The sequence below is a fragment of the Babylonia areolata genome, chromosome 10 (genome assembly GCF_041734735.1).
Source record: "Babylonia areolata isolate BAREFJ2019XMU chromosome 10, ASM4173473v1, whole genome shotgun sequence".
NCBI lineage: Eukaryota > Metazoa > Mollusca > Gastropoda > Neogastropoda > Buccinidae > Babylonia > Babylonia areolata.
The window spans coordinates 2,452,124-2,466,305 of NC_134885.1; the positions used below are offsets into that span (position 1 = coordinate 2,452,124).

General features: G+C 45.3%; 1 protein-coding gene across 2 annotated transcripts in view; it reads right to left on the minus strand.

The window, feature by feature from the left end:
* The window catches only part of LOC143286707 (DNA polymerase delta catalytic subunit-like), a 52,729-nt gene that overhangs the window by 14,464 nt on the left and 24,083 nt on the right, over window positions 1-14,182 (minus strand). For both annotated transcript variants that reach the window (XM_076594390.1, XM_076594391.1), the window contains exons 16-22: window positions 13,815-13,928; window positions 12,049-12,163; window positions 11,027-11,155; window positions 10,385-10,522; window positions 8,860-9,032; window positions 7,147-7,299; window positions 3,820-3,922 (exon numbers count right to left, since the gene is read on the minus strand). In XM_076594390.1, the coding sequence (XP_076450505.1) occupies window positions 3,820-3,922; window positions 7,147-7,299; window positions 8,860-9,032; window positions 10,385-10,522; window positions 11,027-11,155; window positions 12,049-12,163; window positions 13,815-13,928 (925 nt within the window). The remainder of the gene's footprint in view (window positions 1-3,819; window positions 3,923-7,146; window positions 7,300-8,859; window positions 9,033-10,384; window positions 10,523-11,026; window positions 11,156-12,048; window positions 12,164-13,814; window positions 13,929-14,182) is intronic.

Sequence of the window (14,182 nt, forward strand, 5' to 3'; positions counted from 1 at the left end):
ACAGCTGATGAAGCTTCTCAGTCAGCACAGTGCCTCCATCCTTGTAGACCTCTGCTGGTATGGAGTCTGAGCCAGGTGCTTTGCCACTGGATAGCAGACGGATTGCTTTCTGGGTCTCAAGAAGTGTTGGCGGATCGTCCAGTGCTTCGTTGATGGGGACTTGTGGGAGACGGTCTATGGCTTCATCATTTATGGAGGAAGGGCGATTTAAGACACTGTTGAAGTGCTCAGCCCATCGTTCGAGAATGTTCTCCTTCTCGGTGATCAAGGTATTCCCATCTGCACTGAGGAGGGGGGATGATCCTGAGGATGTGGGGCCATAGACTTCTTTTAAGGCATCATAGAACCTCTTCATATCGTGCCTGTCAGCATATCCCTGGATCTCATCAGCTTTGTCACTCAGCCACTTATCCTGCATCTGGCGTAACTTTTGCTGAACAGTCCTGCGGATGGCATCATACGCATCCTTTTTTGATGTGGACTTTGGGTTGCTCAGGTGGGCTTGATGCAGACGGCGTTTCTCATCCAGAAGCTGCTTGATTTCATCACAGTTTTCATCAAACCAGTCTTTGTGCTTTCTGGTCATGGGTCCCAGGGTCTCTGAAGCTGTACTATAGATCAGCTCACGCAGGGTCCTCCAGTCAGACTCCACATTCTGGTTGTCCAGAGAGGCGGATTCCAGACGATCTTCCAGCAGCTCCACAAAGGACTGTTTGATGGTGATGCTTTTCAGCTTAGCGATGTTGAGCCGTTTTGGAGCCTTCTGGCCTTGGGGGCGTCTCTTGGGTTGGATTCGAATATTCAACTTCGAGACTACAAGACGATGGTCTGTCCAACACTCGGCGCCGCACATGGTCTTTGTTACACGTACATCTTGCCTATCCCTTTTCCTGACGATGACATAATCGATGAGATGCCAATGCTTTGAGCGAGGGTGCATCCATGACGTCCTGTTACGGGTGGGGAGGCAGAAAACTGTGTTGGTTATCAGCAGTTCGTGCTCTGCACAGGTCTGAAGCAAAAGCAATCCATTTGGGTTGCAGTGGCCCACACCGTGCTTTCCAATCACTCCATCCCAGGAGATGTAGTCAGAGCCAACTCTAGCATTGAAGTCCCCAAGAATGATGAGCTTGTCTGCTTTAGGGATGGCAGCAATGACAGAGTGAAGGTCCTCGTAGAACTTCGCCTTCACTTCATCCGGGTTGGTCATGGTTGGGGCGTAGGCACTGACAATGGTGAGGTGCTTCTGGCCAGATGCCAGTGGGAGTTTCATGGTCATAAGCCTATCGTTGACTCCCTTTGGGATTCCAGCTAGCTTGCTGACAAGTGCTGTTTTTACTGCAAAACCAACGCCAGCCTCACGTCGCTCTTCGCTTCCTCGTCCACTCCAGAAGAAGGTGTAACCAGATCCCCGTTCACAGAGCTCGCCTTCGCCTGCAAGCCGAGTCTCACTCAAGGCTGCGATGTCGATGTTGTATCTGGCGAGTTCGGATGCAACTAGTGCTGTTCTCCTTTGGGGTCTGTCCGCGTTATCTCTGTCCAGGAGAGTCCTTATGTTCCAAGCACCAATGGTGAGAGGAACGATCCTTGTTTTTTTCTTTTCTTTCTCTTTGTTTCGACCGCTGATGTAGGGTCCCCGCCAGCCGCGGTATGCTGGCCAGGGTGATATGGAGCAGGCAATTTTTAGGGCACCTTTTCTAGCCCCTTCCTCATGCCAGGGAGGTGAGCAGTGCATTCCTAAAGAGGGCTGCTCAGACGCTCAGACGGCTGCCGAGCTCCATCGCTGCTCCTGTCGACGAAGAACGACCCTATGGCCTGAGCCGCCTGCGTGCAGGTCTGCGGCTGCGACTGCCAGTGTACCCACACCTGTCGTTTCGTCGCTCGCCTGTCGCCACAGGACTTGGGGGTGATGAAATGAAGGATGAAAGGTCATTTTGGATGACTGATGACTTGCGCGATGAGTTTGTTTAAAGTGAAGAGGAGTTGCGCAACGTCAACCTCACTCTCTCGTCCGGGTCCACCAATTTCCAGTGGCAAGACTAAGTCGAGACGACTGGAGGATGAGCACGGATGCAGTGGATGACCAAGATATCCTTTCGGTGTCTCATCTTGCTCTCTGCACTCCACAGTGCGTTGCTGTAATCGCCTTCCTCTCCGTTGAACCGATAGGTTTCTTCCGCAGATTCTGCCGGATCCAGACTTCGCATACATGGGTAGACACACCCCGGAGGCCAACTGCGTGTGGCATGCACACAGCACAGTGGAGCTAGATGGCCGTCGGTGGCTCTCCCGAGCCGACGCCCTTTTATGGATCTCCATAAGGGTGTCTAGCCACCCGCCTCACCAGTCCCAGAAGGGAGCGGTGGAAGTGCCGGTTTAGTCGTCGGCAACCCGACCCTGAACAGGTTGTACTGGATTACAGGTTACCAGTAGCAGATCTAATGACCTGACCTGACGCTCTCTTGTTTCCATAACCCACCGAACGCTGACATGGATTACAGGATCTTTAACGTGCGTATTTGATCTTCTGCTTGCATATACACACGAAGGGGGTTCAGGCACTAGCAGGTCTGCACATATGTTGACCTGGGAGATCGTAAAAATCTCCACCCTTTACCCACCAGGCGCCGTCACCGTGATTCAAACCCAGGACCCTCAGATTGAAAGTCCAACGCTTTAACCACTCGGCTATTGCACCCGTCGGACATCCTTTTCATTTCATCAATTTTCCGAGACAAATACGGCCTTCAGTAACGGTAGGCATGCCCGTTTCACTGACAACAGAAAACAAACAATAACAACAGCAAGAAAAATAAAACAATTCAGTATAACAGACAACACTTGCACTGGAAGCTCATCCTAGCATATAATGGATGTACAGATCATGTGGAAAATATAAACTTAGATAATTCCACACACATATAATTATCAATGCACTTACTTTTTTTTGTAACTTTAAAATGCATAAAACTGCACATCATGATTTCACAAAAGGAATCATCATTTTTCTCAAACTGTCAGGCAGGAGGGTGGGGGCTAGTCAGGGATACAGAGGGGAGGTAATCTACTTCCAGGAGGTTATCAGCCGTAGCTACTTTCGTTTTCTCCACATAGGCGGATAGTAGTTTGCACAGGACAGGAATCGGACTCCCTGCCGGAGTCTGCACTGGTGGGTCATGGTAAAGTATGCGTAGAGAAATCATCATTTTTTCTCAAACTGTCAGGGGGAACCTACTTCCTAGACAGCAGACACAAACAAAATTAATTAACCAACAAAACAAAAACAAAAAGTAAGAGCGTCCACCTCTGACTTGAGGTAGGCGTGGGGGTGGGAAACCTACTTTCTAGTGGCACACAATTATTTAATCAACCAATCATAAAATTAAAACAAACAAACAAACAAAAAAACAACAACAAAAAAAACACCCCACCAAACAAAAAAACAACAAAAAACCCCACCATTTGCAAGAAAAAAAACAAAAAACAAAAAAAAAAAAGGGGGGGGGGGAAGAAAGCAATGGGGAAAAAAAAAGAAGAAAAGAAAACAAAGGGGGGGGGAAAAAAAAGAAAATAAAAAAAAGGAAAGCAAGCAAGAAAGAAAATTAAAAAAAAAACAAAAACAAAAAAAACAAAACAAAAAACCCAACAACAACAACCCCAAAACAAAGAAAACAGACAAAAAAAACCAAACAAAAGCAAGCAAAAAAAACAACAAAAAACCCCCAAAAAAAACAACAAAAAAAAACAAACCAACCCACCCCAAAAAGACAACAGCAAGCAAGCAACAACAACCACAACAAAAGAAAGCAGAGTGTCCACCTCTGACTTGAGGTAAGCAGCGGTGCCCTTGGCTGCACCAATGATGATGTACGGCACACGGTCCCCAAGCTGTGGAGCACTGCCCGCGTCTCTCTTCCTCATCCTGCAGCACACACACACACACCATGACCATGTTATTCTGTCAGCACACACACACACCATGACCATGTTAGTCTGTCAGCACACACACACACCATGACCATGTTAGTCTGTCAGCACACACACACACCATGACCACATCTGTCAGCACACACACACACACACCATGACCATGTTAGTCTGCCAGCACACACACACACCATGACGTTAGTATGTCACACACACACACCATGACCACGTCTGTCAGCACACACACACACACACCATGACCATGTTAGTCTGTCAGCACACACACACACACCATGACCACATCTGTCAGCACACACACACCATGACCATGTTAGTCTGCCAGCACACACACACACCATGACCATGTTAGTCTGTCAGCACACACACACCATGACCACGTTAGTCTGTCAGCACACACACACACCATGACCATGTTAGTCTGTCAGCACACACACACACACACCATGACCACGTTAGTCTGTCAGCACACACACACACACACACATACCATGACCACGTTAGTCTGTCAGCACACACACACACACACACCATGACCACGTTAGTCTGCCAGCAAACACACACACAGCATGACCATGTTAGTCTGTCAGCACACACACACACAGCATGACCATGTTAGTCTGTCAGCACACACACACACACCATGACCATGTTAGTCTGTCAGCACACACACACACACACCATGACCACGTTAGTCTGTCAGCACACACACACACAGCATGACCATGTTAGTCTGTCAGCACACACACACACACACACACACAGCATGACCATGTTAGTCTGTCAGCACATACACACACACACCATGACCATGTTATTCTGTCAGCACACACACACACCATGACCATGTTATTCTGTCAGCACACACACACCATGACCACATCTGTCAGCACACACACACACACCATGACCATGTTAGTCTGTCAGCACACACACACCATGACCACATCTGTCAGCACACACACACCATGACCATGTTAGTCTGTCAGCACACACACACACACCATGACCACATCTGTCAGCACACACACACCATGACCATGTTAGTCTGTCAGCACACACACACCATGACGTTGGTATGTCACACACACACACACACCATGACCACGTTAGTCTGTCAGCACACACACACCATGACCATGTTAGTCTGTCAGCACACACACACACACACCATGACGTTAGTCTGTCAGCACACACACACACCATGACCACATCTGTCAGCACACACACACACCATGACCATGTTAGTCTGTCAGCACACACACACACACCATGACCATGTTAGTCTGTCAGCACACACACACACACACCATGACCATGTTAGTCTGTCAGCACACACACACACACACCATGACCACGTTAGTCTGTCAGCACACACACACACACACACCATGACGTTAGTCTGTCAGCACACACACACACACACCATGACGTTAGTCTGTCAGCACACACACACACACACACCATGACCACGTTAGTCTGTCAGCACACACACACACACACACACCATGACCACGTTAGTCAGTCAGCATCACCAACAGTCATCACTAACAACCACAACCATGTCAAATCAAATAAAAAATACTTTATAAATCCAAATGGAAATAAATTTGTGCAATCACAGGCTCATTACCAACACATACATAATTGATCAGGCACACCATAAAGAGAGATTAAAACTAGTCAAAGAAAAAATCCACAACAACTTTTGATAGACTAAAACAAGCCATACACACACACATATACACGTTAAGACATTCAATTTGTTACACATCAATATGTACAAATAAACAATCCAGCAAACAAAACTATATGTATTGATAAAATGTACACATATACGCACATTGGGGGAGGAGGTGGGGGAGGGGGGTCGACCGAGAAGGGAGGAGGGGAAACAGCACTGGGGCCCCTGAGGGCCGTCTCCGTGTGGGGACCCGGGTAACGGCGGGGGGCGGCCTCCCCTTGGGAGTCCGCACCCAGCCGCGAGTTCCCACCACCAAGAGAGGACGTGCTACTCCCCCTTCCACCCGCCTCGCGCTGGGACACTTCGGGAGGTGACGCTCGAATCCCTTTCCCCCCGGTCCCCTTCATGACCGTTTTATCGGGACGAGCGTCCCCTCAGCGATCAGCGTCTGCAGACGCATCGCCGCGGTCCCTATCGGGAGAAATCATGAGCTCCGGGCCTGGGAGAGTCTCTTGGCGAGTATCTCTGCCAGCATCATGATCCCTGCCTTCGTAGGATGGCAAACGAGGCATGGTACCGCGCATAAGCACCCAGCGAACAATACGATCCCCAACAGAGAAAGGAAAGACAGGATCGACTCAGAGGTAGAAAAATACGAAGAAAACGAGGGGGCCGAGTCGAAACGAGTACACAGAATGTAAGCACAATACACATGCAAGCCGCATACAACAAAATAAGGCCAAATGAAAACGCTTAATAGCCAAAAAAAGCGTTAGACGAGACAGAGCGAAAACCTGACAAGATGGCGTGGAGAGCCTTGGCCAAAGGAATGATTCAGCGCTTATAGCTGTTAGAGGCGTTTGATTGGCTAAGAGCGGGCCAGACTAAGAGGGGCGTCTTTTCACTGTTAGCCGCGCGAAATTTGGCCAAACAGAGCAAACCATAGGCCTAGTTTGCATCAGTTTGACATGGTACAGTATATGACACCAAAACTTATGTATTGATAAAATGTACACATATACGCACATATCAGTCTGTAATTCTGACCAAGAATCATTTCACACAACCACTGCAACCATGTCAGTCTAACCAAAAATCACCTCACATATCCACCACAACCATGTATATGTGATGATGTTCGTCCTTTGGATTTGAAGATGACCACAGCTTCAAACATCAGATGGAAGATAGGTGGCGATGGGTCTGGAAGTGACTGATGAGGCCAATCCGGGCCCTGAAGGCTCGCCCACATTTAGGACACAGGTGAGTGGGTGTTGTGGCAGTGGATGCTGCTCGGGCCTTGTGCACAGCACGCTTTTGTTGCGCCTCGGTGATGCGCCTGGCTTCAGCTGCACGGGCTCCTGTGGTGATCTTGCTGCGCCAAGCTGGACTGTCCAGAGCAAGTGTCTCCCATGAGCTGATGTTGACACCCACGTCTTTGAAGACCATATATATATATGGCTGACATACCTGTGAGCACAGTAAACCCAGGTGTTAAGATGTAAGGGCTAACACACCTGTTTGCCAGTTCCACGTGGGCCTGTTTGGCGGCGTACTCATCGTCCGTCTTGGTGAGTTCCTTGGTGATCACAAGCTGAGAGATGTCGATACGGTTACACAGCAGGTCAGAGATGGTCTGCTTTGCGTGCTCCACCGCCCCACTGGGGTCCCTGCAACCCAGCAACAACATAGCACTGCAATGCCACACTGTGTGGAAGGTAATACATTAATAACAAATTAACCCCTTGTGTGCCACAGCACGTATCACGTATGTGCAGTGACGTCACTGATGACATCATCAGAAGAAGAGAAATAGCTCTGAAGGCTGAAAATTCACACAGTTTATCTAGAATGGTATACCTTTAGAATATTTTACCAGTTTTAGGCTGACTGTTTCGTATACTGTTTTATGACTTGAAACACCATTTTCTACTGTTTTCCCCCAGGACTGAAGGGGTTAATGACCTACATGAAGGTACATTTTACAACACACTTAAGCCTGTATTTCTTATATGAAGGTTCACCTTACAATACATTTGGTTTAAACAGTATTTTATTTGGAACATGTCACAATACAACACAGATATCGATGAACAGGACAACAAGAAAATCTTATATAAGTCCTGTCCTGACACATGCACTACATACTGAATATGTGACGGACGTCATCGTAACTAGAAGTTAAGACGTGAACATACATGAGTTTTGAACAAAACTAAGCTGAGATATAAATAAAGTGAAGAAAGTGAATATTAAACGAGTGGTGGAGGAAGAAGTCAATAGAGAGAGAACGAGAAGCATCAACGCTGGGGCACAAGCACAGCAAGACTGAACTTGGCCGACAAACAAAGCGGCGAAGGCCAACCATCCCGTGGGGGAAAAAAAAAGACAAAAAGGCAAAAATGCCATCATGTATTCATATCATGAGCTGGCAAATGAAAGGGCAGCACTCTTTCAGGCACATGCACTTACACATATAGACAGGATATTACTCATCGTTATAAACCTTAGAATTAGATGCATGCAAACATATATGGGTATAATTATGTGTATGTACACACATGCCCATTCACACACACACACACATCTATATATATACATATGTATACATATACATACACACATAGACAATACATTTCAACCTGGTAGCTGAATGGTTGACACTTATCTGCCAATAAGGTGTCTGTCCGGGTCTGGGTTTGAATCCTAGCCTCGCCCTTTCTCCCAAGTTTGACTGGAAAATCACACTGTGTGTCTAGCCTTTCGGAAAAGGCAATAAAACTGAGGTCCAGTGTGCAGCATGCACTTGGCACACTGTAAAAGAACCCACGGCAACAGAAGTCCTGTCCTCTGGCAAAATTCTGTAGAAGAAATCCACTCTGATGGGTACTCCCCCCCCCCACCATATATATATATATGTATATATATATATATATATATATATATATATATATATATATATATGTGTGTGTGTGTGTGTGTGCGCGCGTGTGTGCACTGACTAGCACGCTGGCTTTTACTGCTGCCAGGCATCTGCCAAACGTGGTGGCGTTACACCGATGTGATTTGTCTGAACGCAGTGACGCTTCCTTAAGAAACTGTAACTTCAACCTCTTGTTACCAAAATGCAGGTACACGTTTTACAACACACACACACAAACCTCACACCTGTCTGAAGGTGTGTCATACACCTTCCCAGCCACCTGTAAACGAGCAGGAAGCCCACTGACCTGTCAATCAGCAGCAGCTGCAGACAGGTGTTGATGAGCTGGGCCACCAGGGGGCAGTTGTCACGCCTGACCGTCTCGATGCCCTTGCAGTCCATCTTGTCGTGCTTCACCGGGTTGGTCCAGAACAGGCCGGCGTAGCGCTTTTTATTGATCAGCAGGTACGGGAAGTACACCTGTCACCAGCATGGACAGTGACAACCACTGGATACATACCGCATATCTTTGGGACTGACTTTCTATATTTACCATATACTTTTGTGACTTTTTTTTTGCTGTGTAAACACCTTTATGACTTATTTCTTATATATACCATGTACCTTTCGTCCTATATATACCATTTAGCTTTGTGACTTACTTCCTGTATATGCCATATATACCTTTGTGACTTACTTGCTGTCTAAACAGCTTTGTGACTTACTTCCTATATATACCATTTAGCTTTGTGACTTACTTCCTATATATACCGTTTAGCTTTGTGACTTACCTGCTGTCTAAATAGCTTTGTGACTTACTTCCTATATATACCACATACCTTTGTGACTTACTTGCTGTCTAAATGGCTTTGTGACTTACTTCCTATATATACCATATACCTTTGTGACTTACTTGCTGTCTAAATAGCTTTGTGACTTACGTCCTATATATACCACATACCTTTGTGACTTACTTGCTGTCTAAATAGCTTTGTGACTTACTTCCTATATATACCATATACCTTTGTGACTTACTTGCTGTCTAAATAGCTTTGTGACTTACGTCCTATATATACCACATACCTTTGTGACTTACTTGCTGTCTAAATAGCTTTGTGACTTACGTCCTATATATACCACATACCTAAATAGCTTTGTGAATTACGTCCTATATATACCACATGCCTTTGTGACTTACTTGCTGTCTAAATAGCTTTGTGACTTACGTCCTATATATATACCACATACCTTTGTGACTCTCTTGCTGTCTAAACACCTTTGTGACTCTTGCTGTCTAAACACCTTTGTGACTCTTGCTGTCTAAATACCTTTGTGACTCTTGCTGTCTAAACACCTTTGTGACTCTTGCTGTCTAAATACCTTTGTGACTCTCTTGCTGTCTAAATACCTTTGTGACTCTTGCTGTCTAAATACCTTTGTGACTCTCTTGCTGTCTAAATACCTTTGTGACTCTTGCTGTCTAAATACCTTTGTGACTCTCTTGCTGTCTAAATACCTTTGTGACTCTCTTGCTGTCTAAACACCTTTGTGACTCTCTTGCTGTCTAAATACCTTTGTGACTCTTGCTGTCTAAATACCTTTGTGACTCTCTTGCTGTCTAAATACCTTTGTGACTCTCTTGCTGTCTAAACACCTTTGTGACTCTCTTGCTGTCTAAATACCTTTGTGACTCTCTTGCTGTCTAAACACCTTTGTGACTCTCTTGCTGTCTAAACACCTTTGTGACTCTCTTGCTGTCTAAACACCTTTGTGACTTACTTGCTGTCTAAACACCTTTGTGAATGACTTCCTATCACGTTGAAGCTGCTCACCTTTTCAAACTCCAGCTTGATGGGTTTGACGAACTTGGCAGAAATGAGTTCAGCTGCTTCCTGACCAAGCTTCATGGACGCTTCCACCGAGGTCGTCCCAAACTTGCACATCACGGAATCTGTGTCTCCGTAGATCACCTGACCATGGAGACATTGTGCAAGCTGTGTCCAAGTGTCTTTGATGGATTTGAGATACATACACAGCCAGCCTTATCCCAGCTTTTTATGATGTAATTGTTTCTTGATGTGTGTGTGTGTGTGTGTGTGTGTGTGTGTTTTTTGGTAGTCTTTAAAAAAAATGTTGGTTTCCCCCCCCCTCAAAACAATTAAAAAAACCCCAAAAAACAACCCCCCCCCCCCCCCCCCCCAACAACAAATTACATCATAAAAAGCTGAGGTAAAAAAAAACCCACACAAAAAAAAACCCCACAACAAAAAGCAATTACATCTTAAAAAGGTGAGGTAAAAAACAAACAAAAAACCCACAAAAAACCCAATAAAAAACAAAAACATCACAAAAAGCTGAGGCATAAAACAAGACTACAAAAAACCCCCATCACATAAAAAGCCCAAAAATAAAAATTAAAAAAAAGGACAAAAAAGAGAGCAAAAACCTTATGCTGCAAAGCCATCAGTAATCACCTTGGCGTCGTGTTCGTATCCGTTGGCGATGGTGTAGTGCTCCTCTACGTACTGCTTTGTCTGTTCGATCATCATGCGACCAAAGGCCGTGACACTCTGCGAGATCTCCAGACACGGCAGTTTGCCCACCTGAAGTAAGAGGAAAGTTTCCGTTACTCCAGGTGTGTCATGCCTTATTATATTACTGATCAGAGGAAATGTGTTGATATATATGATGTTATTCTAGGGAAGTCTCAAGCCTTACTAAATTGATAATTATTATTTAATAATTATTATATTTATATATAGAGCGCTGAATCTTGTGCGGAGACAAATCAAAGCACTTTCGCACCAGTCATTCAAACGCATGCATAACTCTAAAACTGGAGAAAAAAAAAACACACCCCTCCCCCTCCAATAAACAAAAACAAAACAAAAAAAATGAAGACAAGAAAGAGGCATGGAAGGGAGGCTATTTTGGGAAGAGGTGGGTTTTAAGGCCAGACTTCAAAGAGCTGAGTGTGGAGACCTGACGAAGCGAAAGAGGAAGTTCATTCCAATTACTGATTGGAGGAAATGTGTCTATACATATGATGTTATTTTACGGCAGTCTCATGCCGTACTATATCACTGATCAGAGAAAATGTGTTGACACATATGTTATTCAACAGAAGTCATAGAATGTATCGTGTGATTTTTCTTCTCCTGAAGTGTTGCTTGACACACATTAATCAGTAAAAGTTTCAGCAATTCTGTGCTGAGATTAATGCTTATTACTTGTTATAACATGCTGATGCTAAGTATAATGCTTATTACTTGTAATACACAAACTACTGATTGCTAATGTATTCATACCTCCAGTAGATATTACTTGCTTTTCTACAAACCCAAAAGCTGACTGACTGCTGAACTTTGTTTACACCCCTTGTGGCCTATCTGAATAAATCATCTGGTCTGGTCTGGTATACTGTTATCAATACCTAATGAAAATGTTTTCACTCGACATTAAAAAACAAAAAAGAAAAAAACGAAAGGTATCCCACCTGAGCACCAGTGAAGCCATACACAGAGTTGGCGCTGATCTTGAGAGCCAGCTGTCGCCCGTCCAGAACTTTTTTCTTGAAAGGGTCTGTCTCTTGCTTCAGGTCCGCTTTGGCCCTGCAATAAATACACTGTTTAAGGTCTGCTTTGGCCCTGCAATACATAGTTTAAGGTCCGCTTTGGCCCTGCAATAAATATACTGTTTAATGTCTGCTTTGGCCCTGCAATAAATATACTGTTTAATGTCTGCTTTGGCTCTGCAATAAATACACTGTTTAATGTCCGCTTTGGCCCTGAAATACATAGTTTAAGGTCCGCTTTGGCCCTGCAATAAATACATTGTTTAATGTCCGCTTTGGCCCTGCAATAAATACTGTTTAAGGTCTGCTTTGGCCCTGCAATAAATACACTGTTTAAGGTCCACTTCGGCCCTGCAATAAATACACTGTTTAAGGTCCACTTTGGCCCTGCAATACATAGTTTAAGGTCCGCTTTGGCCCTGCAATAGATACATTGTTGAAGGTCTGCTTTGGCCCTGCAATAAATACACTGTTTAAGGTCCACTTTGGCCCTTTTAAGGTCTGCTTTGGCCCTGCAATAAATACACTGAATATGGTCTGCTTTCGCCCTGCAATAAATACACTGTTTAAGGCCTGCTTTGGCCCTGCAATACATAGTTTAAGGTCCGCTTTGGCTCTGCAATAAATACACTGTTTAATGTCTGCTTTGGCCCTGCAATAAATACACTGTTTAAGGTCCGCTTTGGCCCTGCAACAGATACATTGTTTTCCACTTTGGCCCTGCAATAAATACCACTCGTTTCCTTCACTTTTTTTTTCTGCTTCCAGTTCATTCACGTTTTTCCTGAAAACTCACTCCTCTAAACTTAGTTACAATGCCACTCCACTGTCCTCACTGTGTGTGTGTGTGTTGTGTTGTGTTGTGTTGTGTTGTGTTGTGTTGTGTTGTGTTGTGTTGTGTTGTGTTGTGTTGTGTGTGTGTGTGTGTGTGTGTGTGTGTGTGTGTGTGTGAGAGAGAGAGAGAGAGAGAGAGAGAGAGAGAGAGAGAGAGAGAGTTCTTTAGTTTAGCGTCTTTCCACTATCAGAGTGAGAGTGTGAGTGTGAGAGTGCTGGTGTGTGCATGCGTGCATGTGTGTGAGAGTGTATTTACCCATTTTTGTAAATTACTTTTGCATTCTTTTCTGTAGCTACAACACACAACACCCAGCATTGGAACAGATGACAGAAGTAACCAGCATTACTACAACACACAACACCCAGCACTGGAACAGATGACAGAAGTAACCAGCATTACTACAGCACACAACACCCAGCACTGGAACAGATGACAGAAGTAACCAGCATCACTACAGCACACAACACCCAGCACTGGAACAGGTGACAGAAGTAACCAGCATTACTACAACACACAACACCCAGCATTGGAACAGGTGACAGAAGTAACCAGCATTACTACAGCACACAACACCCAGCACTGGAACAGGTGACAGAAGTAACCAGCATTACTACAACACACAACACCCAGCACTGGAACAGGTGACAGAAGTAACCAGCATTACTACAACACACAACACCCAGCATTGGAACAGGTGACAGAAGTAACCAGCATTACTACAACACACACCACCCAGCACTGGAACAGGTGACAGAAGTAACCAGCATTACTACAACACACAAAACCCGAGCTGGCACACACAGGTGTGGACAGCACAGCACCACACCCACACACCTGGCAGGTAGTCACTCACTTCTTCCTGGCGCTGAGCAGGTGTTCCAGGATCTCTGGCAGGAGACCTTTCCTCATGGACGCTTTACAGAAAAAGTTTCCTGACGGCGTTTTGATGTACTGGTCCGCTGTCAGTCTGCACACACCACCCTTTACTGAACTCCCCCGTCATGTAAAACGTAACATGTAAACACAGATACCAACCCCTGTCAAGTGTTTGTAGGAACAATCAGGAATCTTGGAAGGAACATTCTGAATGTGGTAGGAACACTCAGACTCCAAGTCACATTAGCAAACAGGCACAGAGTGAAACGCAATTAGATTCAGCCACGTTCACTCTTGTTCGGGCAAATGATTAAACTGACTGGTCCACACAATACCGTTTCAACC